This window comes from Lissotriton helveticus, chromosome 2_2, assembly GCF_964261635.1.
Source record: "Lissotriton helveticus chromosome 2_2, aLisHel1.1, whole genome shotgun sequence".
Taxonomy (NCBI): Eukaryota; Metazoa; Chordata; class Amphibia; order Caudata; family Salamandridae; genus Lissotriton; species Lissotriton helveticus.
The window spans coordinates 501,098,063-501,124,962 of record NC_136060.1 but is presented as its reverse complement, the minus strand read 5'-3'; the positions used below and the strand labels follow the sequence as shown (position 1 = coordinate 501,124,962).

Below are 26,900 nucleotides of genomic sequence, written 5' to 3'. Positions count from 1 at the left end.
GAGGAACAGCGGAGCCCCGTGGCCGCCCCTCCCCGTGGGGAAAACTGGTGACTGGGCCCCTTTTGCCCTATTGATCCACAGAAGGCCCCCCTGAGATGGGCCTGGGCATGGACAAGGCCCTCCAGTGACGGTTTGGCCCTAAAAGTTAGCCCCGACTGGGGAATAGTTCTTACAGTGGTGAATTTCAAATATCTGGCCACTTCGGGCACAGTCAACGTAGGAAGTCCGCAGGCGCGCTGGTGGGACCGATATTAGCGGCCCCTGCCCCCTCTGTATACCCAGATGCATACTTGGGTTGTTTATCGATGCCCGAGGGCACTGGGCAATGCATCCCCAAGGCTGCAACCCACCCCTACAGGTAGACACCAAAGCGGGCCGACGTTCCACCGTGGGGAGAGTCCCAGGACCCCTTTCCTGTATCGACGCTGTCTCAGCTAGCCGCAATGTAGGGGGGCTGTCTGCCAATGTCTCCAGCCCCCTTATCTTGTCACAGCCCGCTGCCCGTACCTTGGCACTGGTTACGCAAGCTGGGAGCCTGGGCCCGCACAAACACCCATCCAAGGGTGTTGCAGCTTAGATTTCACTCTGGCCACCTGCGCCGATGTAGTGTTCGAGGCTCATGCCTCAAAACCGTTATTCGTGTTATTGTGCCATTTTCATCAAAAATAGACATCTCTGCTTGTACTTAAGTTAGTCTAAAAATTCTTGTGACTAAATTCTTATGAAAATCTACTTTTATTTTACAAATATGTCTTTGATTTCTTTTTGAGTGTGTGAGCCACTCCTCTCTGATAAGCCTGAGCTGCTCGTCCACACTACCAGAAATACAGCACTTGAGATTGTTAATGTAAGCCCTGTAAACCAATAAGGGTTGTCTGGAATTTTTGCATGGTGTGCCCTTTCATTGGCATCACGACATAAAAAGCCAGCTTTTTACACTTTCAGTTACCATCCCTCACAGGGTCAAGATCCATTCCTCTGCTGTTTTTTTTGGGGGGGGGGAATCTCGCTACAGTTCACGGATATTTGCCACCGTATTTTAATTCAAAGAGCTATTTTGGCATCACAGGTGAAATCACAATCACACTTCTAAATTCAGTCAATGATGCGAGGTTGAATAAGTTTGAAAAGCTTTATTCTCAATAAGAGATTAGTAAGTGTGTTTTTATTCAAATTAATCAATAAATCTGTAGTAAATTTACAGAAATGTCATAACACGTCATAATTAGAACAAATAGTCAAATAATGAATATTTCTAAGCATGGCAAATTAAGGTCAAGCTTTCTAGATTGCAGGAAGCATATTTCAGCAATATTCAGTTCACTTTAGTTGAAGAGACTTGTATTGAAGCATTGCTATGGCCTGAACTGATAGCTATGACTGCTTAATGCAGGTAGTACATTTTAAATGTGTGTCATTTCAGCTCTACATTTTAAGTTACGCATTCCACATTTAGCTGCTAATCTAAACATTTGCAATTTAATTACAGGACTTTATCGGTAGCATTTATTGGCCACAGACTACTTTCATCTTCAGGCTCAAAGTAATTGGACTTAGTGTTTATGGGGCAATCATTATGGAACAAGCTGACACCTCGTTTTGTGTATTTACCTATTTCTTCTTGTAATGCCTTTATAGTGATTGGGTCTACTGTGCCTGTCTTAACATTGTTAGCAATAACGGCCCAGGATTTCACCCCCTTCTTTGTGGTAATACAGCAGGCGGCAGCCCAGATCTTGCTGGGCACATTAACCCGTCCATTCGATGTCGCTGCCTTCCCAGGGATGACTCCTACTAGGGCGTAAGTCTTTTGGCAATTGTTAGTGTTTTGCCTCATTGTGGCGTCTTCATAATGTGCCCATAGTCCCTGGTTGAGTGTACTGTCCTGTGGCACAATGTTGGTCAAGGTGCAGGTGGACTCGGAGGCGTGTCCATCGACATGGTGTGAAGCTGGGTTGAGGTGTCCTCGGTCATAGCTTTTTTTCGCAGCCTCTTCGTAATCAGCGTTAACAGCCTGGCTAGCCGCAAGCTTGGTTTTATCAATTTTCGTGAGGATCTCGTCTTCCATTTCCTTGCTGTTCTTGAGGTCCACAAGCTGTAAAATATAGAATGGGACAAGTAGTCAGGTGTCTTCTCAGATTACTCTTATTTTACATTGTACCAGCTTTACACTTGTTATTTTTTGTGAAAAAGACATCATATGTATAGGCAGTTGTGTGCTTTCCTTTCACATAAAGCATTTGACAGTTAAGCAGTGAAGCAGGGGACCAGTTGCTGCCTAAACCTGAAATGCTGTTTCCTCCAATGGATTACATTTCATAATTGGAGATGGTTCTTACTCAGTTCCCTGCTTGCACCTGGGCAACCTTGCTTTATAAAAGGGCAGTTGTGTTTATACTCATTGTTTCAAATATGACACAAACCGTATTTTGGAGCAATAAGATGGTTTTATATAGAGGTGCTGTTACAAGAAATGTCCTTCTAGTGACCTCAGAGAGCCAGTGGTGTGTGCTGATGCTGGTGAGAGATGTGACGTCTTTGCCACCCTCTGCACCTACTACTCCATGCCCTTGAGAAGGGGCAAAAGTCAACAGTGTCAGAGCGTACGTTGTAATGAGGAAATGCCTCTCTGAAAGTGGGTGGGCGATGAGGAGCAAAGGTGGCACAACACGCCCGGCAACATAGAGAGTTGCGGACACTGCTTTGTATCAGCTGGTCACCTAGAGATCGTTTAACAAAAACAACTAGAACCCTTCAGTTAAGAGCCTATTGAGCAACATACTCTCTGTAGGTTTTATGTCAGAATATTGTTAGATGAAATATTGTTTAAGAGAAATGTTGTTTACAAAAATGTAGTACCCCAATGGGTGTAGATTTTGTCTTATGAATTCCGACGGCACATTATTTTTTAAACACCTTTAGGACATGGTATTTTTGTAACGATAGTCTTGTGGAAATAAATCTATAATTATGCCCCTTCGCTGCCCTCTGCACGATCTAAATTATGTCCCTTTGCGCGATCCCCTTTGCGCGATTAATATTTGCCCACATTAAAAGCCGGCACCATTTTGTTTTTAATTCACCCTTTGGTGTCCCAAGACCCCGAGCACGAGCACGACACCCCTGCACCTGGCCTTCCTCATTTTCACCATCTGTCTCTGTGGTTTCTGCCAAGTCTGGGAAACCAGTACATGAGTTCCTGCTCCCCCGCAGAGATGGTTCATGTTTCTGACATGAAGCACGAGCACAAACCCCCAAATGAGGAAGCCTCCCCCTTCCAACTGTCAGACTATTTCACATCGCAAGTCCCCTCACGAAGCCTACGAAACGCCCCCATTTCTTCACACTCTGCTCCTCTTGCTGATCTTTGTTCCTCTATCTGCCACGACCTGTTTGTTCCTCTATTTTGCCTCGTGACCAAGACTGTATAAATATTCTGCTGTTGAAAATAAAAAAAACCCACTTCAAGAGAGGGACTTGAGAGATTGCTCCTGTGCCCGCTTGGTGCTGGAAGCGCTCCCCTTAACTCGAGTTATTGGTCTTCTCCTCCTTCATTTGAGCACCACGGACTCCTCGCTTTGCATTGACAAGAAATTATGATTTATTAAGCATAGAAATTCAGAAATGAGGTAATAAGTAAATTTAATTTAGCACATTAATTGGCGCCCGGAATAGGGACCTTCCCTTTCCCCCACGCGCCGGCGATATTGGACCCGGTACTGTCCCCTCCTGACCGTTGACGGACTTCAAAAGTGCACAACGCGGGGAATTCCCGCTAACTCCCTCGAGGCGAAGAGGGGGACCGACAGCGGCCCAGCATCCACACGAGGCGGTGAGGAAATAGTGGAACGTCCTGAACCAAAGCCCAACCTGCGAAGCAGACGAGTCCGAGGTTCTACAAATCCCACCTTGAAACTACACGCCGCGTTTTCCCAAAATCTTCAAGAGGCCTTCCAGTTATTTTTCTGTGAGTACTGCTGAAAAGTATAAAAACGAACCCACAGCTTTTGTGGGGGCGGTAAAGAATACGCGTTTTGTTGGTTTCTCACCTATCTTTGGTGAGGACTACTAAAACTAGTATAAAAGACGGACTCACTACCTTGTGGGCACGGTAAAGATACATGTTTTTTGTGGGTTTCTCACTTATTTTGTGAGGACTACTAAACTAGTATAAAAGACGGACTCACCTCTTTCGTGGGTACGGTAAAGATATTTGTTCTGTTTGTGTTTTTCTCACTTCTAAAATCTTTGAAAGTCTTGCCATCATGCCTATTTTCTCGAAAATACGTAAGATGGCAACCAAAAGGAGTATTCATGAGAAGGAAATTCCCCTTCCTCCTCGGGATACTCCAGGACACTTCATGTATGCAAAACATGGTGTTGGTGCACTTATTTATTGTGATCTATGGGTAGAATATACTAAAGACCTAGAACTCAGATATAGATTGCCTGAAAATGGTAGTTTTGATACGGAGTGTATTATGAAATTAGAGGAACCGTTATGGAAGAAAAAGAGAGTCCGCCAGTCACAGAGTGACTCAGTAGAATTATGGAGAAAAGAAGCCCATAGGAGGCAACAGAAGGAATTGCATAAAGTTTGAAAAGGGTAAAAGAATGTCAGAGCAGGCCAAGAAAGAACAGTTACAAGAAATAGGGAAAGAAGTAGTTAGTGAAAGGAATAAAAGGGAACAATCAGCCATTTCTACTGGTTTTTATCCTGTATTGCCATCTGCACCTGAAAACCTTAACATTGCATCAGCACAGCCTACAGCCCCACTACCAGAGGATACTTTTACTAATTTTCTCTTAGATACTCCACCACCCTATGAAGTTCCAGTCATTCAACACCCTCTGCCTCCGCCACCCCTTTCACAACATAACTCACCACCTCTCACTCCAGAAGGGGGTGCCGTAGGTCCAGACCCAGGTAAAACAATTCCCGACTGCCCCTATGACCCGACTCCGAGCAACACAGGGGAGGCGGGCCGAATAAGTAAAATGCTTCATGACTCCTGGGAAGAAATAAGACATCTACCAGCAATTGACACGTTTCTTCAAGCGGCCTCTGAGTTTCTTCGTACTGGAGAGAACTCACGAGCCATTAACGCTATGACTACAAGAAGATCACACCCTGTGAAAATGCACATGTATAGGTTCCTCCTTTGCTGTTTCATAAAACACATACAAGCAGAGGAAAGAAATGTACCAGTTTCACTTTTTGACTTATTAGATTCCGCATCCGACCACACTAGTCTAGAACTTATAAATGATGCACTAGACAGGTTCACCCGTAATGTGACCCGTACTCTGCAAAACTTGCAAACAAATGAAGAGAATAAGAAACTTGAGGAGGAAATTACTGAACCTACTGAAAAAGTCCTACCCGTTCGTTCTTCCGCCCCTAATTCACGAACACCCCCGCCTACATTCCTCCAAGGTCACTCTGAACGGTCATCTCCAGATGAGTTATTTGAAAATACATCCAATGCATTAGACTACTGGTTAGACCAGGAACCTCCGCTTACACCGGAGGAGGAGGAAATAGCCAGAACTGCGACCCTATGGGTCTCTCAATATAAGATATATGACAATGATCTCATAGCCCAGCTTTTTCTAGCATTACCACGCTCACATCAAAGATTAGCAAGTCTCTACATGGTACATCATCTCATCACACTCAATGACACTCATTTTAAACATGATCCAAGACTGGAAGATTTTCTGTCTGACTGCGCTGATAACATGTTCCTCCACAATAGTTCAGTTTTTCTCAACACATTTATAGATTTTAGACAGAAATACCAGAAAGTGACTGGATATAGATCTCCCCATAATACGTGTGGATCAACTAATAAACTTCCTCAAACACGCCAGTTCCCCATGAGAGAGGTCCACCCCAGAGCTGACACAAATGGAGCGCTACAACACGTCTTCATTTATGTACCCTTGACAAAACTTGAGTTACTAAGGATGAAAGAGATGGTTCCCTACCACTCAAAGGATCCTGCTGGATTCTTTAAGGAATTAGGAGATGTATTAATGATGGGAACATATACTCTTTTTGATATCACAGCAATTCTGAAATTATTGTTGCCATCAGGTATATATGACAAACTAAGAGAAAAAGATTGGGAAGTAGCAGGTGAACACATTAGATGGACTGAACTTCAGAATGACGAAAATACTAGAGTAGCAGGTCTAGGTATAGGAGACAGACTAAAAGCACTTCCTGGCACTATTTTAAAGGTGCTACCACAGTTACTAACAGTGAAAAAGGAGGACTGGGATGCCATTTCCTCCTGCAAACAGAAACATGGTGAAGACATAGGAGATTATTACACTAGACATGAAAAGTGTTTTGCGGTAAATAGCGGCCTTACGCCGACAAGTGAAGCTTACCCGCATCTGTTTGTTTCCAAATTAGTAGATAACGCCTTGCCAGCCATTAAGGACAGAGTACTAAAAGTAGAAAGTACCTGGCAAGCACATACACCTCCACAGGTGTTACAAATGCTACAATATCACCAGAATCGCATTAGGGATGAAGAAGAAAATGATAAGAAACGCATGAAAGACACAAAGATGAAAGCATTAGTAGCCCAAACTGCACCCCAGCGTCAACAGACACCAAGTAGCCAGACAAATATAAAAAGCACTTGTAATTATTGCAAAAAGATGGGACACTTCGTTAAAGATTGCCCTGTCTTAAAGCACAATTTGGCTACTGGTAAGACCCAGCCACAACCATATCAGCCAAAACAGAATGGTTCCCCAGACAGTTCAACACCTTCAGTTCCACTGACCACACAAATGGCCCAAATGAATATTATAGACAGCGCCTACACTGAATATTACCCAGATTTCTCATGATGTTGCCCAGAGAGAGAAGATGACAAACTGCCCCTAATCCCCATTCCAGTAGATCAGACAGGTCCATTTATAGAGGTCCGACTTCTTGGGGAGGATAGGAAGTTTCTACTAGACACTGGGGCCAGTAAAACAACAATAAGCCATCAAGAGGTCCCAGAGGCTCCTCTCTCGGGTTCAAAAAGTATTTCTCTGGGTTTCTTGGGACAACCTGTGACAAACGTCCCGTCAAAGCCACTGCCCTTGCAGGTTGGTCCCCTCATGACAACTACAGATCTTATATTGACAAAATCATGTCCAGAAAACTTGCTTGGTATAAAAACATTGAAAGAATTAGGAGCTGTCATTGTTTGCTCACCTACAGATGTCAGACTATTTCTGCGAGATTTCAAGGGCCACTACACAAGTAGAGAATTAGATGAGCGTTGGAAAGATTTGCCACACACCCTGTGGGCCACTGATTCCACCACAGTAGGATGTATGGAAATAACACCTCACAAGGTTACACTGAAAGAGGGAGCCCAACTACCATGCATAAGGCAATACAAAATTCCACCTCAGGCTGAACAAGCATTGATGTTAATTTTTCAGGACCTAATACAGTCAGGTGTGATTAAGGAAACAACTTCTAACATTTGCAATTCCCCTGTTTTACCAGTTCATAAAAAAGTGGAACCAGGAACACCACCTGTCTACAGACTAGGGGTGGATTTGAGAGAGCTCAATAAATGTGTCGTTCCACAACACCCTGTGGTTCCAGACATCTCCACCCTACTCACAGCCATAGATGCGGAAGCAACGCATTCTTCAGTCATTGACTTGAAAAACGCATTCTTTAGCATACCTATTCACCCAGACAGTCAATACCTTTTTGGCTTCTCCTTACAAGGACGAAGTTTCCAATTCACAAGAGGTCCTCAAGGTTTCACAGAGAGTCCAAGCGTATATAGCCAAGCATTAAAATGACAACTAGATACTGTTCAAATGCCCACGGATACAGCCATACTACAATATGTTGATGATATCCTCATTACGGCCAGATCTGACGCAGCATGTGCTGAAGCATCACTACTAGTACTAGAATTCCTAGCTGCAAATGGCCATAAAGTTTCCCCTGGTAAGCTCCAATTTTGTTTACAGCAAGTGCATACTTAGGGCACTTGCTGTCAAAGGAGGGTAGGCAGCTTACACAGGAACGCATCCAACTCATACAACAAATACCACAACCAACAACACAGAAACAAGTTCAAGCCTTTGTTGGTCTCACCTCATATTGTAGACAGTGGATCCCACAATTTGCACTCATTTCCAAACCGTTATGGCAGCTGACAACACTCGAAGCTGGCGCTACTCCACAATTACCCTGGACAGATGAACACACGCAAGCCTTTCAGTCTCTTAAAAAAGCTATGTGTCAAGCCCCAGTGCTGGCAACACCTAATTACACCAACGATTTTACATTATTTGTAACAGAAAACTCAGGTACAGCACTATCAGTTCTGACCCAACTTCAAGCAGACAAACATAAACCATGTGGGTATTTTTCAAGCACATTAGATCCAGTAGCACAAGCATTGCCTGCATGTCTAAAATCAGTAGCAGCTACTGCACAAGCTATTAGACAAAGCGATTCTATTGTATTTGGACATCATCTGATAGTTCAGGTCCCACACGCTGTAGAACTTCTGGTAAACAGAACACAAACACAGCATCTGACAATAGCCAGACTCACCGGATATGAAATTACACTTTTTCAGCCACACATTGAGATTAGACGCTGCAACATTTTAAACCCAGCAACACTGTTGCCACTGACCTCTCCTACTGAGGAAATTCACGATTGTATTGACATAATTGATTCAGTGACCAAACCAAGACCAGATTTACAAGATACTCCCCTTGCTAAGGCAGAAATGACACTCTTTGTTGATGGTTCATGTATGAGACGCCCCACAGGAGAATTAGCAGCAGCCTATGCCGTCACAAATGGTACAGACACTTTAGAAGCACACAAGATAGAGATACTGTCGGCACAGGCAGCAGAACACATAGCTCTAACACGAGCATGTCACTTAGCAAAATGAAAGTCAGTTAACATCTATACTGATTCACAATATGCCTTTGGAGTTGTACACAACTTCGGTACATTATGGAAAGAGAGAGGATTTCTCACATCACATGGGTCCAGAATACAGCATGCTACACTCATCACTGCCCTCTTAGAGGCCAGTCAGTTACCAGAGAAAATCGCAGTGCTAAAATGTAAAGCGCACACAAAAGGAACAGATGAAATATCAAAAGGAAATGATCCTGCAGACAGTGCAGCCAAGTTAGCAGCAAACACAGAATTAAGTATACCACACCGCCAATATACAATACGAGACCCCTTTTCTGACATCCAGGATGTCCAAAGTCACGCCACACCACAGGAACTGCTAGAATGGAAGGAAAAAGGAGGGGTCCTTACAGATCAAGGCTGGATGACACCTGAAAGAGCAGTATGGTTTCTGCCAGATGCCATGGTACAGGTTATGGTAAACACCATACATGGACCAGCGCATCTGGGAGAAAAAGCAATGTTAGACAGCATACAGAATATATGGCACAACAAACATTTGATAGCTGCAGCCAAACAAAAAGTTAAAACGTGCATGATTTGTAATCAGTTCAACCCAGGAAAAGGCACAAAGGTGGAACAGGGAGGATTCCAACCCCCTGACCATCCATTTGAAGTTCTCCAGATGGACTATATCCAGATGGAGAGATGTAGAGGTCACAAGCATGTGCTAGTTGTAGTGTGTGCTCTGACCAGATGGACAGAAGCCTATCCCGTCCCAGATTACACTGCAACGACATCTGCTAAACAATTAGTTAGAGAGTTTTTCCCGAGGTATGGGTTGCCCCGTGTCATCTACTCAGATAATGGTCAACCTTTTTCCTCTGAACTCATGAAGCAAGTGTCTTTTCTGTTAGGGTACACTTGGAAGTTTCACTGTGTAAGACATCCTCAGGCAGTAGGTCTAGTAGAAAGGCACAACCAAACTTTGAAGACAAAATTGGCCAAGATATGCACTGACAAACGGCGTGGACTGGATAATAGCCTTACCGGTTGCCCTCTTCTACATGCGTATGGTAGCCCATTCCAGAACTGGCTTATCTCCATATGAAGTGGTCTTTGGCAGACCACCAAATATGTGGGGTACGCCAAGGCCTAAAAGAATAACTGATGTTGACAGTACTATTCTGACTGACTACCTGGCTTCCTTGTTGTCTGCACTCCAATCTTGTCGTTCTCAGGTTGCTGCCACCTTCCCTGACAAAACCAACCCGGAAGAACACGCCATCCGACCCGGGGACTGGGTCCTCGTGAGGAACTTCGACCGGACCAGTCCCCTCCAGCCCAGGTGGAAGAAGCCAAGACTCGTACTACTAACAACACGGACAGCAGTGAAGGTCGAGGGCAGGAAGGGCTGGCTCCACGCAAGCCACTGCCGGAAACATTTTGGACAAAAAGACACTGTTGCTGATGGCCCTGCCAATCCCACTGACATTGTGACTGAACAATCTGTATTGCCTTTGGAACTAACCCTGAAGGACTGGGGATTGCAAATCAAAGTTAAGGTCTGCCATTCGGACTCTGGCTAATTAAGTCCATTGGGCGTCGGTCCAGTGGTGAAGCGGTTGGAGCATGGGAATGGATTTTAACACCTTGACTATGTGGGAGAAAAAAAAAATGAACTCTAGAAAAAGACATAATGGTCCTATTATATGTTTGACAGTATTATTTTTCCTCATGGCAGTTATGACGTGTCTTGGTTGGATTCTCCACACTGTTTTTCCTCCAACACAACACACCTCTCATACACCCAACAGCACTCAGGAACACACCTATCACGACCTACCCCCTCATGAACAAGCCCATATACTAGCCTTGCGAAACAATACCTTCATACAGATGCTACACCACACTCAGCAGGCCAGTAATAGCACCAATTGTTGGATATGTGGCTGCATCCCACCTCATCAGAAAAAGGGAGGGATGCCTCTTTTTCCTTTCCCATTCTCTTATAATGGAACTTGTGAAGCCTGGTTCGCCCTAATAACAGCTGACGATACTACCCCCACCTCCTGCCCTGACAGAAATAATTCATGCAAGAATGGGTGGCCTTGGGGGGATTTAAACAAGGTACTCAATACTGTTACCCTAATAAGGAGGGAGATCCTCAGGCGACCGGTACAGTCCTAGAAAGTGAAGAATACAAGCAAGGGAACATGACCCTGTCCTACAAAATGTTAAATACCAAACCTAAAAAGAATGCTGGTCCCCCTTCCATCTCGGTCTCACCAGTAAAAGGACACCTGTGCATCCAGAAAAATGGCTCTGTTCCATTAGGACACAGTGACTGTCATACCACTATAAGTTTTGAAGACAGAGGAAAGTCCTCATTTCTAGCATCTCGCCATACTTATTTCATCTGTGGCCAAACGGCCTATGTGCAGCTGCCCTTGAACTGGGGGGGAACTTGCTATATAGCATTCCTGTTACCCCCTGTCTTTGTGGCCCCATCCACTTACCACCGAGACCTCCTAGTGCCCCATGTCAGACATAAAAGAACGATCGATACCTCCTTGGTTGACCAAACGGAAACCTCATGGGAACAGTATACAGATTTTAACAAAGGGTTCTTCTTATTTGTTGGCCCTGTACAGAACAGCAAGCTTATACGCAGGTTGACAAGGACCTTAGAGGCTGTTGTAAACCAGACGGCGTCTGCCCTGGGGAGCTTAACCCAGGAGCAGTCTGCCATACGATTGGTTACTCTCCAAAATCGCCTTGTCCTTGACATCATCTTGGCTGACAGAGGCGGAGCCTGTAAAATTATAGGCTCTAGCTGCTGTATATTTATTCCTGATAATTCCCCATCTGTATACATGGCCATAACAAAATTACACAAGATAGCCGTAAGTTTACATCAAGAACATGGCACTTGGACGTGGTCTGACTGGTTCTGGAAGATAATATCTTCCTGGGGATGGCAACTGCTGTCAGCAGCAGGTATAATATTCCTGATAATAACTGGATGCTGCCTTTGCATCCAATGTGGTCCTGCCCTGTGCGGTCTATGCGCTGCAAAATGCATTCCTAAACCACTTGTCCAGCAGAGAGAAAGGGAAAGAATCATGTTACAAGAATGTATAAATGAGCTCATGCAAATTGAGATATAATGTAGGTACACTCTGGGGCAAGGAGGGAATGTGGAAATAAAATCTATAATTATGCCCCTTCGCTGCCCTCTGCGCGATCTAAATTATGTCCCTTTGCGTGATCCCCTTTGCGCGATTAATAATTGCCCACATTAAAAGCCGGCACCATTTTGTTTTTAATTCACCCTTTGGTGTCCCAAGACCCCGAGCACGAGCACGACACCCCTGCACCTGGCCTTCCTCGTTTTCACCATCTGTCTCTGTGGTTTCTGCCCAGTCCGGGAAACCAGTACATGAGTTCCTGCTCCCCCGCAGAGATGGTTCATGTTTCTGACATGAAGCACGAGCACAAACCCCCAAATGAGGAAGCCTCCCCCTTCCAACTGTCAGACTATTTCACATCGCAAGTCCCCTCACGAAGCCTAAGACACGCCCCCATTTCTTCACACTCTGCCCCTCTTGCTGATCTTTGTTCCTCTATATGCCACGACCTGTTTGTTCCTCTATTTTGCCTCGTGACCAAGACTGTATAAATATTCTGCTGTTGAAAATAAAAAAAAACCACTTCAAGAGAGGGACTTGAGAGATTGCTCCTGTGCCCGCTTGGTGCTGGAAGCGCTCCCCTTAACTCGAGTTATTGGTCTTCTCCTCCTTCATTTGAGCACCACGGGCTCCTCGCTTTGCATTGACAAGAAATTATGATTTATTAAGCATAGAAATTCAGAAATGAGGTAATAAGTAAATTTAATTTACCACAGTCTGCTACTAGATCCTGTACAGTCAATCAATCAATCAATCAATCAGGTGCTTTAAAGCTTGCTACTCACCCGTGAAGGTCTCAAGCCGAACAGCCAGATCTTAAGGCTCTTCCTGAAGGTGTACAGAGTGGGGAAGTGTCTGATGTTGACTGGGAGCTCGCTCCAGGCTTTGGCCGCGATGTAGGAGAAGGCTCTTACACTCACTCTGGTTCTGGGGATGGGCTGGGTTTCTGCTAGGGCGAGGTCGACGGAGCGTAGGTTCCTTTTGGGTACATGGTAGGAGACTCTTTCATTGAGGTATTTGGGTCCGGTGTTGTGGAGGGATTTGTAGGCATGGGTGAATAGCTTGAAGGTTCTCTTCTTGATGGGGAGCCAGTTGAGGTCTCGCAGGTGAGGTGCCGGGTTTTTAGGAACCCGGTGGTGCCAGGGGATAACACCCGAAGACCTCTGAGTTCTCCCTTGTTCCGGACCACAGAAACACGCAGTCTTCTAGTTACCGTCAAAGATCAAGGTTTATTGGTAGCTACCAAGTAACACGTGTCCCAGAAGTACACCGCACGGAGAGTAGGTTCTCGGGAGACTGTTCGTTTTTACAGAACCAGCCGTCTCCTTATATACAAAAATAATAGCTGCAAGCAAGAATTCCTGAGTTTATGATATGGCTATACACATATTTCTACAATAATACAAAGAGCAGAGTCATGTAAGCAAGCCCATATTTTAGATGTCCAGTTTGTTGATGGATTACCCAGTTAGGCCTGGAACTCCCATCAGATATCGATGAAACCTTAATAAAGAAAGGTGCAACCCAGTCATAAAACTGGCCATAAACAAGGAATGTGGACAGGTGCATGTTTGCAGAAAGCATGGTCTGTATGTCGTGAATGGTTTGTGGAATGTTATTTATTGATGCTATCGTACTCGGCCACTGGGCGAGGAGCTGCCCAAACAGGTTTGGCCGAAGGCAATGGAGTCAGTTGGGACAGGTCAGGGGGAAGTCACGAAAAGGTGGACGTGTCCCTCTTGATCAAGCTCGACCTTTAATTGACTTATCATGAGGGCAAGATGCAAGATGGATGGCGTTCACAAAATGGAGTTTAAGGGATGGGGACGGAAACTACGATTTTGGGGTGTTGGCAACCCTCGATTGTGACGCAAATACATAGGAATGATGCCCTAATTATTATCGGTTCATAGATACCAAAATCGTCTTGGTGCGTTGAGGTTTTGTGACACGGGTATTGGACCTCGATATCGGGAAACACCAGGGTCCGGATTTTTGAGAACCACAGACCCTCCTTTTGCCCTCATATAAGGCAATAACTCATGCTAATCTGAGTCCAAATCGGTATGAAGAAATTCGTGGAGATGTTGCTGTAGCATCATTCTGTTACTCAGCTCGTCCCGTGACACAGGCTTCCGTACACACGAGGTAGCACAGAGGCCACATAGTGCAGGAGCACACTGTATACATAGGCAGAACATGAACAGAAGTGCCAAGGTCATCCCAATGAAGATCAAAATTTTCCATCCCCAGGCAGTGATCAGCTCCCAGAACCACCCCAGCAGGGACCAATCCCCTTTCTCAACGTGAAGGGAACCAGATATTTCGTGTAGTTTGGAGATGGCCTGGTATACTGTCGGTGCGTTATCAGGGATGAATATGCAACAACTGGATTGGATGACTCTACACACACCACCACGATCGGCGAGTATGATGTCTAAGGCAATTCGGTTCTGAAGGGTCATAAGTCGATCCGACTGAAGCTCGGTTGTCAGATTGCCAAGTGCTCCGGCCGTCGTAGTCACGGCGGATTCAACTATCCTCGCTAACTGTCGAATATTTCTGCTGTTCACCATAGGCCCCCAAAATGGCAGAAAACCCTTTGCGAAGTCAGCGAATTCCTGACCCGCGGTGTCGTCTTTACTCACGACACCCCTAGCTGTCCTTGTCCGATGGTAATCTGCTCTGGCCGTGTAGGTGGGAGGCAGCAGAAATGAGATAAAACATGTACCCGAGAAATCAGGGGGCAACCACGTGTAGGCTTGGTCGTGGCAAACGAAATACGTGCCTTTGGCTGCCAAAAGTAAAGGGGAAGTTCGGGAAGTAAATACATATGTTTCCGTGCAAATGCTCTTTCCTAACTGTGCTGTGGGGTCCTTACCAATACCCTGTAAGCATAAGTGACCTCGGTGGGGCACTATCCAAACTGGGCGGGATTTCTTTGCTGCCTGGCTCTTGACCAGGTAAACCCCATGTTTAGTCACGTTCCAACGGGTGTAGGGACTGAGTTCATCTTTGGGCATTGTCAGATATGTGTCGATATCCCTACTCATATTTCTCATCCCTGCAATTAGTGCTTTGTTATTGGAATCGCTCGTAGTGGAACGGGTCGGGTATGGTTCTAGGGCAAATAGGAACATGGTCTGGAAAGCCCACAGATAACCATAGTAGCTGAATGGCAAAATGAAGTATGGGATCCCCTTATCGGTTGTGTGTGGCATAAGTCCGCATATCCAACAGTTTGATATGGTCATTACGGACTGGTGTTGGTGTAGGAGCTGAATGAAAGAATTGTTTACAAATTCGAGTCTTCGGGCAGACTCGTGTTCAGGTAGGGGGTGAAAGTAGTGTGGGGAAATAGTGGGAGGAGATGGTGGCTGGGTGTCATTCGAAAAGGTAACTTTAAATACGAATAGAGCATAACCAGTAAAAAACACAAGTATGCTACATAACATTAAAACACATAGTATCAGGAATCTTCTTTTGGACAGTATTGTGCATAACTGTTTTTCAAAGTTCGTGAGTCTGATAGGTCTCTCTACCCTTGGAAACTCCATCCTCTAGTTGCTGCCCGCGGTGGTTGATTGATTCTCCCAGGGAGCGCGCTCTGCTCAGTCCGGGGTAACTCCCGTGGACCAATCAGAACCGTGGACCTAGAACTTCCCAGTTGCACTCCCCAGACTTCAACCGCGACCCTAGCAGCAGAACCGGATGGCGGTTCGAAAAATCAAAAATGAGCTAGTTCCCCTGGGACGAGAGAGCTGAAAAATCAAAAAAATAGTTCTTAGGGGAAAAGGGAAATCACATTAGGTCAATCGTTTATTAGTCTCTTTGTTTAGACCGCAGGTCGTATCGTCGTTTCCCAGGTATGGTGTCGTCTTCAAACAGCGTCTCAGGTTCGGTAGTGTCCAATTGCATAGACGGTGACACAAGTCCTTGTAAAATATGATCACTCTCCTTTTCAGTACTAGTTTCTTTCAAACGTGCATCGCTGAAAGGGATGAAGCGTGGTACGGATTCGGTCTCGGAATCGGCAAGTCCTTTGTTGACCCACCGGTCGTATGGAAGGGGTAGAGGGACCCGTTTGCAGTGGGTCCCATGTACCCAGTTCTTCTTGCCTTCTACCCGAACAGCAGATCTCGTTGAAAGCAGCACTAGGTGCGGTCCGGTCCACCTCGGCTGTCCGTTGTTGGTGCGCTGGAAATTCCGCACCAAAATCCACGAACCGGGCTCGATGAGGTGACCCGGATCGTCAGAGGCTGGTGGAGAGGAACTGTGAACCTGTTGGTGTAAAACACGCAATTTAGTTGTCAATTCGCACAAATAGTCAAGTAGTACGGGGTGTTCTATCTCACTTAGTTTCTTGGGTCTTGGCACGCCCCAGACGTTGGCTGGGCGGCCAAACACGATCTCATGGGGGCTAAGTCCTAATCTGGAGTGGACAGTCGTCCTGGTTGACAAAAGCGCTAGAGGCAGTGCGTCAGGCCATTTAAGACATGTACTGGCTTGGATCTTGGCTAGTTTGAGTTTTAGAGTGCCATTGTAGCACTCTACTAGTCCAGCAGATTGGGGGTGGTTTGCCGCGTGGAATTTTTGGTGGATGCCTAAACACTCACACACTCTCTTCATCACTCATCCTACGAATTCACTTCCGTTATCACTCCAGACAATTCTAGGCATTCCGAACCTCGGGAAGAACTCTTTGACGAGTGCTTTGGCAGTTGATAAAGCGGTATTGTCCTTAAGGGGGTACGCTTCCACCCACCTTGAAAAGGCGCAGACAACAACGAGCACATACTTTAGGTTGTTGCACCTCTCCATGTGGATGAAGTCGAGCTGTAAAACCTCAAACAGGTACGTTGGAGGCGCGAAATGACCAGCTGGAGTTGGGGTTCCCCTACCGGGATTGTACTTCAAACACACCATACACTTTTTAACCACATTCTTTGCATATTTTGGGATATTGCTATTCTGCCATACTGGGGCCAATAGTTTACATATTCCTCTCGAACTGATGTGTGCAATTCCATGAGCCATCGTTACTACTGCAAGTACGTATGCATTAGGTAATAGCCATCGCTGGTGTTCTGATAGTTCGATCCAACAACCATTCGCATCCAATCTACCTGTGCTTTCTCTCCATTCATTCACCTCGTTCTCAGTTGCTTCGGCTTGTATCGATTTTACGCTTTCAATGGTGTCCTCACACATTCCCACATCAGCAGTCCATCTAGCGGGACCCATAACATACATCCGACTCATTGTGTTCCTTGCAGTTTCTTTCGCAACCTCATCTGCAAATGCATTCCCGCGGCCAACATCATCCTGAATCTTTTTGTGTGCACTGCATTTTATAATGGCGACTTGTAGGGGCAAGGTGAGTGACTCAAGGAGCTCATTGACTAGCTGGCCATGTTGTATCTTTGCACTATGGGAGGTAAGGAACCCACGTTCACGCCACAATCTCCCAAAACTGTGAGCCACACCAAAGGCATATTGGCTGTCAGTGTACACATTCACTCGCTTTCCTTTCGCCAACACACATGCTCTGGTAAGCGCAATCAACTCTGCAGCTTGTGCAGAATTGTGGGAAATGCGTGCAGTCTCTACAATGGTGTGTAATGTCGTTACGGCGTATGCTGTGGTCGTATCACCATTCGGCAACTTGAAACATGAACCATCAACCCATAAAGTATCATTGCATTCGGGAAGGGGAGTGTCCTGTAAGTCTACTCTCCCTTTTGTCTCTTCTTCTGTCCTGAAACAGCAGTCATGCTTGTCAATCTTGTCTGTCTCTGTCGGGATGGGTAATAACGTAGCGGGGTTAAGTGTATCACACCTCTTTATGTGGATGTGACTTGCTAGCAGTGTAAGTTCGTAACTGGATAGTCGAGCGCTAGTAAGATGTTGTGTCTTAGTCCTATTTAGCAAAATGTCAACTGCATGCGGAACCATAACGATCAGAGTGTTATTCATGACTAATCCAGCAGACTGTCGAATGCAGACAGCTGCTGCGGCGGTTGCTCTTAGACAACTTGGCAGTGCCTTAGCCACTGGATCCAGAGTTGCCGAAAAATACGCGCATGGGCGCTGTTTGTCCCCAAAGTGTTGCGTTAAGACTGATAATGCACAACCTTCCTTTTCGTGGACATACAATGTAAAAGGCTTACTGTAGTTGGGGTTTCCCAACACAGGGGCCGAACACAATGCATCACGCAACTCGTGGAAACTCGTCTGACAATCTTCAGACCAAGGCATAGGATTAGGCGTGTCTTTGCGGATTAGCGCCAGCAAGGGCTTGGCTAGTAGTGAGAAATTCGGTATCCATTGTCTACAGTACGATTTAATGCCCAAGAAGGCTCGAACTTCTCTCTGTGTCCTTGGGGCACTTAGTTCTGTAATTGCCTGTATTCTTTCTGGTGTCAGTCTCCTTCCCTCCTTCGATAAGATGTGACCTAGGTAGGTCACTTCTTGTCGGCAAAATTGCAGCTTTGAAAGGGAGACTTTGTGCTTCATGTCACATAAGTGACGCAATAATAACAACGTGGCTTGTTTGCAAATCTCCTCAGTGTCTGCGGCGATCAGTAGATCGTCTACGTACTGGATCAAAGTTGACCCATCTGGCAGCACTATTGTGTCCAGTTGTGTTTTCAGTGCCTGACTGAATATAGATGGGCTTTCGCAGTAGCCTTGAGGAGCGCATTTGAAGCGGAAGCTTCGTCCTCCTAAATTGAAGCCGAAAAGGTCTCTACTCTCTTCGGCGATCGGGATGCTGAAGAAAGCGTTCTTCAGGTCAATCACCGAGAACCAGTCTGCTGAAGCTGGAACCATTGTCAATAAAGCAGTAATGTCGGGGACAACTGGAAACTGTGGGATAACTACCTTATTTACCTCTCTGAGGTCAATCACAAACCTATACACAGGGGGCTGTGAAGGATCAGTACGTTTTAAGACCGGTAAAACTGGACTGTTACAAACGTTCCCTGTTGTTTCTTCAATAACATCTTTATCGATCAAATCATAAATGATCGTTAACAACGCCTTCTCGCATTCGTTACATATTTTGTATTGGGGAATACGTGGCAATCCGACGTTGGCTTTCAAAGTTATGACATACGGTGCTATCTCCAAACGACCTACGTCATTGGAACCATTAGCCCACAGTATATCAGGAAGTGATGACAATTCGGTTGGAATACCTTCTTTCGACAAATACATTGGAAAAAATGACTTTTTTCCCTAAGGTAAGTTGTACTCCCGAGGGAGAACAGTACAAAGTCGCATACAATCTTTTTAGCAAATCCAATCCTAACAAATTTTCACCGCAACCTGTTGTAAGAATGAGGGGTGCTTCCAATTCACAGGGGCCAACAGAAAGGGGTATAGGACTAGAGATCGGGTTTCTAACAGGGGCGCCAGAGAAGCCTACTGAGACATTCATTTCGCCAGACAAAGGTGCGCCAGGAAGTTTTGAGTGCATAATAGAACTTTTTGTAGCACCAGTATCCAGCAGAAATGGCTCTGACACTCCTGAGGTAATTACCTCGACATAAGGTCCATCCTGATCTACTGGAACTGAAACAACTCCCTCTCCTTGTCCATGGCTGTCCTAGCGATCGTTACCCTCATTGTCGTGTTCGGTGTAATAGTCGTCAGCATAGTACTGAGCTGACCTAGACGATGCGTTATTCTGTTGGTCAAAGCTATTCATGGAATTCTGAGACGGAAAAGAAACTGTATTCTGGGAGAAATTTCCACGGCCCCTACCTCTGGGGGCATGTTGAACACCTCTCCCTCTTACACCTGAAACACCGTTTAAGCGTCGCGCAAGAGCCGGACAATTATTCCTAAAATGACCCTCTTCCTTGCAATACGCACATTGATTCGGGCCATACGGAACACGCTGGTGGGAAGACTCGTTTCCTTGCGCGTCTCTAGAATACTGCCTATTCTGTTGATAATTGGGCTGGCTAGCCATACGAGGCGGATAGGCCTGTTGGAGAAGAACTTTAGTTTTTAAATCTTTCGTCTTTTTGTCTGCCTTGTCTAGCTCGTTTTTGCGCCTGTTTTCGTAGTACTGAGCTGTTGCTAGAATCTGTGCTGACGTAGAGACAGCCCAAGCACTCTCTGAATCTTTTAGTTTAGCACACAGTTCGGGAAGCAGATTGTGTACAAACTTGTCTACAAACAATCTTTGGCCACCCTCGGTAGCCATATCCTGACCACTATGGTCAGTGAAAGTTTCCTCAAATCTCGTGAAAAAGTCAGACACATTCTCGTCTTTCTTCTGCTTGCACGCGGATAGCTTGTCCCAGTTTACGCGTACTTCAGGCATAATTGTCTTCATGTACGCAATGATTCTACCGGGAAGTTCAGGTATTAACGGCTCAGGCTTGAAACCACCGACTTGTCTAGCATCTGTAGTCGCAATGTTCGCCCACGAGTCACCTAATTCTTGGTCATGATCTGTATGACGTATCTTACTCCATAAAGGATGTGGAACAACGTTCCCAAACAACATGTCTATATCCGCTAAATTCATTATACATGAGCTGGCAGTTTGGGATAACTCCTTATAATACCCAGTCGGGTTTTTACGGGGATCGGGTAGTGTCTGCTTGAGTGCTAAAACTTCGGATCTTTTCCAGGGGACATGTACCCATACACGCTGGAAATGAGGCAGAACCGGTGGAACTGCAGTTGCGTCACCTTCCCTCCAGACCGGAGGAACCTCTCTCATGGGGTACTGTCTCGCTCTTTTCCTGCCTGATGTACCACTGTCAAAGGATGACCCAGAATTACCACCCGTACTTCTATGTGATAATAATATCTCAACTGCTTTTTCGACGTCTGGACCAACTATCATACCCTCCCCAAATTTAAATCGTACACTACACAACTCTTGTTCGTTGGTCTTCTGACCATTGTCTACCAATTCCTCACACAGGAAAACACACATCTGCTCAAAGACGTATCTTTGCGTTGGTTCATCCCATTGACGGAAAACGTTCATGACAGACTCTACATCATATCTTGCTGTGTCCATAGCCCAATTTCGTGCTAACTTATTCAATAATTCCCTTTCCTGATAATCGGGCATTTGGCTTCGTAATTGTCTTCGTTCCGTGTTAGGGGTCGTTTTAGGCGACCGAAAAAGTGGTGAAGGAAAGTTAGTAACAATGCTGGCCATTTTATGCCAGACGGAAGGTGAAAGTGGGGGAATAACTGGCAGTAGAACAGAGTCACGCAAAGTAGAAACAGAAATGTTCGTAGAACGAGTATCAGAGAGACTAGAAGATGTGCTAGGCGAAATTTTAGAAGGAACAGTAGGAGAAGTAGATGTGATCGGTGAGCCTTGAGGAGGCTGCGCCAGAGAAACAGGAGCCAGCTGAAGAGTAGCCGGTGAGTGCGGTAAAGGAGCCTGTATAACAGCTACCAGAGGTGCAACTAAAGGTTGCGGAGGTGCTGTGGCATTTGGTGCATAGGGTGTTGGCGAACTTAGCAAATGAGCCATTAATGGATCTTTCTCACGCTCTTTTACTGTCTCTTGCTGAAGAGATGGCAAAACGGGATAGCATTTATCTATTGCCATTTTACGTTGCCTGTGCAACTGCTCACCTATTTTATCCTCTTCGTTGTCTTTAAATTTTATCGCGACTTGCATTACTGAGATACCTCTTTCCCTCTTATTCTTCTTTTCTAATTTAATTTCCTTCTGTTTGGCCTCTTTACGCCATAAGCGGAAAGAGTCAAACATCGCCGGTCGGGCTTTCTTCTTGAATAGTTTGACCTCTAGGTTATCTAAAACTTCTGAGTCGAAACTACCATATTGGGGCCATTTTAAAACACCATCCTTGCGGGTGTATTTTATCCATACTTCGTTATATGTTATAGGACCTACGCCGTGCTTTACATAGAGCTCATACGTTGGAGTTCCAATTGGAGGAACCGGACAAGATTCCTCTAATCGGGAGTCCTTACTACAACCAAGACAAAACAAGTTTCCAAGTCTGCTAAAACCAGGCATCTTCGCTCACTAGTCTAGCTTCAAACTTCAAAGGATTATCTGTTACGATATTTCTCGTGAAAACACGAGTCCTTCGGCTTTGGGGCTTGCAAGTTCCAAATCAAAGCGTATCTCAAGGATACCAAAAACTAAGAACAAACTAAGGACTGGGAGACGCTCCACTTATACTTAACTGAAGTATTTGAAGATCTGTGACGTCGCTAGAAGACTCGTCTATCGTTTCGCTCTACCAAGGATCACTGGGTCCAAAACAAGGCGATAGTCAGGGCAGCAGTCCTTCGTAGCCGTCGGGACGCGGGGAACCTCGCAGCAAAGACCTTCGGAACCACGTCGACATACAGGGGTCGCTGAAGTGGCTGGCCGTCCTCCGGAATTTTCACACGAAGCTCCTCACGAACATCTGGCTTGGACCGTCACCGCTTGATATCGCCCCGAGTTGGGCGCCAACTGAGGTGCCGGGTTTTTAGGAACCCGGTGGTGCCAGGGGATAACACCCGAAGACCTCTGAGTTCTCCCTTGTTCCAGGCCACAGAAACACGCAGTCTTCTAGTTACCGTCAAAGATCAAGGTTTATTGGTAGCTACCAAGTAACACGTGTCCCAGAAGTACACCGCACGGAGAGTAGGTTCTCGGGAGACTGTTCGTTTTTACAGAACCAGCCGTCTCCTTATATACAAAAATAATAGCTGCAAGCAAGAATTCCTGAGTTTATGATATGGCTATACACATATTTCTACAATAATACAAAGAGCAGAGTCATGTAAGCAAGCCCATATTTTAGATGTCCAGTTTGTTGATGGATTACCCAGTTAGGCCTGGAACTCCCATCAGATATCGATGAAACCTTAATAAAGGAAGACACCACCCAGTCATAAAACTGGCCATAAACAAGGAATGTGGACAGGTGCATGTTTGCAGAAAGCATGGTCTGTATGTCGTGAATGGTTTGTGGAATGTTATGTATTGATGCTATCGTACTCGGCCACTGGGCGAGGAGCTGCCCAAACAGGTTTGGCCGAAGGCAATGGAGTCAGTTGGGACAGGTCAGGGGGAAGTCACGAAAAGGTGGACGTGTCCCTCTTGATCAAGCTCGACCTTTAATTGACTTATCATGAGGGCAAGATGCAAGATGGATGCCGTTCACAAAATGGAGTTTAAGGGATGGGGACGGAAACTATGATTTTGGGGTGTTGGCAACCCTCGATTGTGACGCAAATACATAGGAATGATGCCCTAATTATTATCGGTTCATAGATACCAAAATCGTCTTGGTGCGTTGAGGTTTTGTGACACGGGTATTGGACCTCGATATCGGGAAACACCAGGGTTCGGATTTTTGAGAACCACACAGGAGTTGACTGATGTCATGGGATGCCGAGGACGAGTCTGGTCGCGGTGTTCTGGATGGTCTAGAGTTTGGGTAGCAGGGATTTGTTGATTACCATGTAGAGGGCATTTCTGTAGTTCAGTCTGCTTGTTATGAGTGCGTGGGTGACTGTCTTCTTCGCTTCGAGGGGATCCACTTGAAGGTCTTGCGGAGGGTGTTGAAGCAGGTGGAGGTGACGATGTTGATCTGTTGGGTCATAGTGAGGGTGGAGGCGAGTATGATGCTGAGGTTTCGCCCATGGTCCGTGGGGGTTGAGGGGTACAGTGGGTGGAGGGCGACGAGGAGTTGTCCCAAGCTGATGGGGTGAGCCCAATGATGAGGGCCTCTGTCTTCTCTGAGTTGATTTTCAGACAGCTGCTGCTCATCCAAGCTGCAACGTCTTTCATTCCTTCTTGGAAGCGGAGTCTGATGGTTTTGGGGTCCTTCATGAGGGCGAGGATGAGCTGGGTGTCATCGGTGTAGGATACAATGCTGAGTCTATGCTGTCTGACGATGGTGGCGAGGGAGGACATGCAGATGTTGAGGAGAGTGGGGTTAGTGATAATCCTTGTGGTACTCCGGAGTTGATCTCTGTGGGTTCAGAGAGGAATGGTGGGATTCTGATCCTTTTGGTTCTGCAAGCGAGGAAGGGGTGGAGCCAGTCAAGGGAGGTTCCCTGTATTCTGGCGCCATGGAGTCTGGCTGTGTAGAGTGCGGTGTGCGGCGGTGTCGAAGGCTGCATAGAGGTTGAGTAGGATGAGGGCTACGGTGTGGCCTTGGTCAAGGAGCATGCGGATGTCATCTGTGGCGATGATTAGGGCAGTCGCGGTGCTGTAGCTGCTGCAGAATCCGGATTGGGAGGGGTCGAGGACGGAGTTGTCTTTGATGAAGTTTGTTAGCTGGGTGTTGACGATCTTCTCAGGGACTTTGGCTGCGTAGGGAAGGAGGGACATGGGTCGGTAGTTCTTCAGGTCCGCCCGGTCTGCAGTGGGTTTCTTGAGATGGGGCTTGACTTTGCACGTTTTCAGTCCCCGAGGAAAGTGCCAGATTCGAAGGAGGCGTTGATGGTGTGTCGTAGATCGGGCACTATGACGGTGGGGGCTCTGTGGAAGATGTGCAGGAGCAAGGTCAGTGTGGGCTCGTGAGTGAGTGTTCTTCATGGTCTGGGTGGTACCGGGATCCAGGTGGTGATGGTGGGCTGGCTGTTGTCACTGGAGGGAAGGGTGGTTTCTGGAGTCTGCTTGATGAAGTTGTCATAGAGGGCCTTGATTTTCAGGTGGAAGTAGGAGCCAAGCTTATTGCAGAGGTCCTGGGAGGGAGTGATGTCCGAGGCTTTGCTGGGGGGTTTGGTGAATTGCTGGAAGACCATCGAGTTGCTGGAGTTGTTGGAGATTTTGTTCCGGATGAAGGTCTTCTTTGTGGATCTTATGAGTTGGCGGTATTCTATCATGACATTCTTGTAGATGGTCAGGTCTTCTGAGGTTTTGCTGTTTCTCCATTGTTTTTTCGAGTCGTCTGCAGGAGCGTCTGGCTCCTTGGAGCTCAGAGGTGAACCAGGTGGCCTTCATGGGCATTGTCTGTCGGTGGTGCAGAGTGGTGTGAGCTTATCTGCGCAGTTGGTGATCCAGCGGTGTAGCTCCTTGGCTGCAGAGTTGGCGTCGGTCGAGACAGGGGGTAGGATTGTGGATGTGGGTGAAGTTGAGGTGCTCCTCTGTGACCTCCTGTCAGTACAACATGATCATTTTACCTCTAATATGAAGACTACAATCTTGAAAGTTAACCATGATTTAGGCCCATGTGTCACCTGTGCTGAGCTCCCTGCTCTAGCTTCTGCTTGAGGTCTGCTCTGCCTTCACGATATCTGCGTAAATTACAAAGCTGTGCTGCAGCAACCTCGGGGCTACCTGAAAAACACAGGTGCATTCACAGGTGGTATTCCTTCTGTGTTCAGGAAAGACATTCTAGGCTGCAGGTTACAAATACCAGAAAACACAAACTGAATCATTTTCTCTTAGAAGTATTGAAACTGTCTTAATTTCTGTCTGAGATTAGCAACCAATATCACACAATATTCCCCTTCAGAAAATATTCAAGGTGCCATCATTGTCTGGGGAGTTTTATTCAAAATGCATTGATTTGAAGGAGGTACAAAAGAGAAAAAGTGTTTCAGACTACACCTGTCCCACATTGCTGACATGCCAATGAATAGGAAGCTACTTTTTAGCTCCCGGCTCTAGGCAGCGTGCACGAACTGTCTCTAAAAGAGACATGTTGTATCTGCTCTGTGGGCTTCAGCCCACCCATAGGCTTCCGATTTGCTGGCTCCATTTTACTCAATTATTTTTTATCCCATTTGTCCATTGCATGCATACGCCACGGCTCTTCCAGAGTTTATCCCTGCCCGAGAGCCGCGACCAACTACTCCTAAACATATGCAGCAGTCATTTTAGGGCATTGTTTTGGGACACCTTTTTTATTTCCTTAAGTGCATTTTCAACAAGCGCTGCTGTTTTTTTTTTTTTTACTCGCATCATTCTCAGTTGCAACAGTTGCACTTAAACTGGCCTGACTGCTCCTGTTTAAGGTAAACCCTCTCTCTCTCTCAGCCCTGCCCTCAGCCGGGGAAGGAGTGAAGCCCTCGGTCTGTCGCTGCCGCTCCAAAGGCGCTTTCACTGGCCTATCCAGGATCACAAGTATCGCTCAGTGCTTGGGGGATCGCCGCCAACGGTGTGAAACTTCTGGTAGGCGGATTTCGATTTAATGAGAAAAATACCTTAGCGCTTGCAGAACTCTGTGTAAAATGAAGGATTGTGTCCGCAGCTCGTGCTCACAGATGCCGGAGTTTTCTCCATTCGCGTATCAGCAGGGGGGAGGGGTTGGGGGGAGGTGGGTGGCCTGCGTGTGTCACTCGCGGGAGCGACAATTGCTGCCAGATGGTGGTGCGCAGTCCCGCGAGTGAATCTCCTGATGTGCACGTATTGGCCTTGATGGCAATGGAACGCGTGCACATGCTTGGCTGAAAAGCCAAAGCCACGGGAAAAGGTATTTTTGCCTTTCAGCGCATGCACACTGAGTAGGCAAGACCTAAAAAGGATTATCTTACTGTCATCCCCGGAGTTCTCATGACCCTTTCCCCCCACCCGGATAGATATTTCGGGTCGTCCATGTTTGGGCTAGCAATTAACAGCATGCCTTACTTTATTTGTATCATGTTACATTTCAGATCCCCCTGTATTCCATCCACTTGCTCCATTTCTCTGGGCCTTCCCGGTTACAATAGACTACTTTTTCGGCTGCTCCACACCAGTCAACTGGTAGTGCAGTCTTGCTGATCATTTGAACCTTGCCCTGTGTTGACCTTAACCCTGAAGACTGGCTTTGTGGGTAAAGTAC

At 46.2% G+C, this 26,900-nt stretch overlaps 1 protein-coding gene across 1 annotated transcript in view; it reads right to left on the bottom strand.

Annotated features, from left to right (window-relative positions):
* Positions 1-1,118: 1,118 nt before the first annotated feature.
* Positions 1,119-26,900, bottom strand: part of LOC144821917 (endonuclease domain-containing 1 protein-like) — a 135,986-nt gene continuing 110,204 nt past the window's right edge. The window contains exon 3 of the mRNA XM_078679066.1: positions 1,119-2,095. Coding sequence (XP_078535192.1) covers positions 1,484-2,095 — 612 coding nt within the window. The 3' untranslated portion in view covers positions 1,119-1,483. The remainder of the gene's footprint in view (positions 2,096-26,900) is intronic.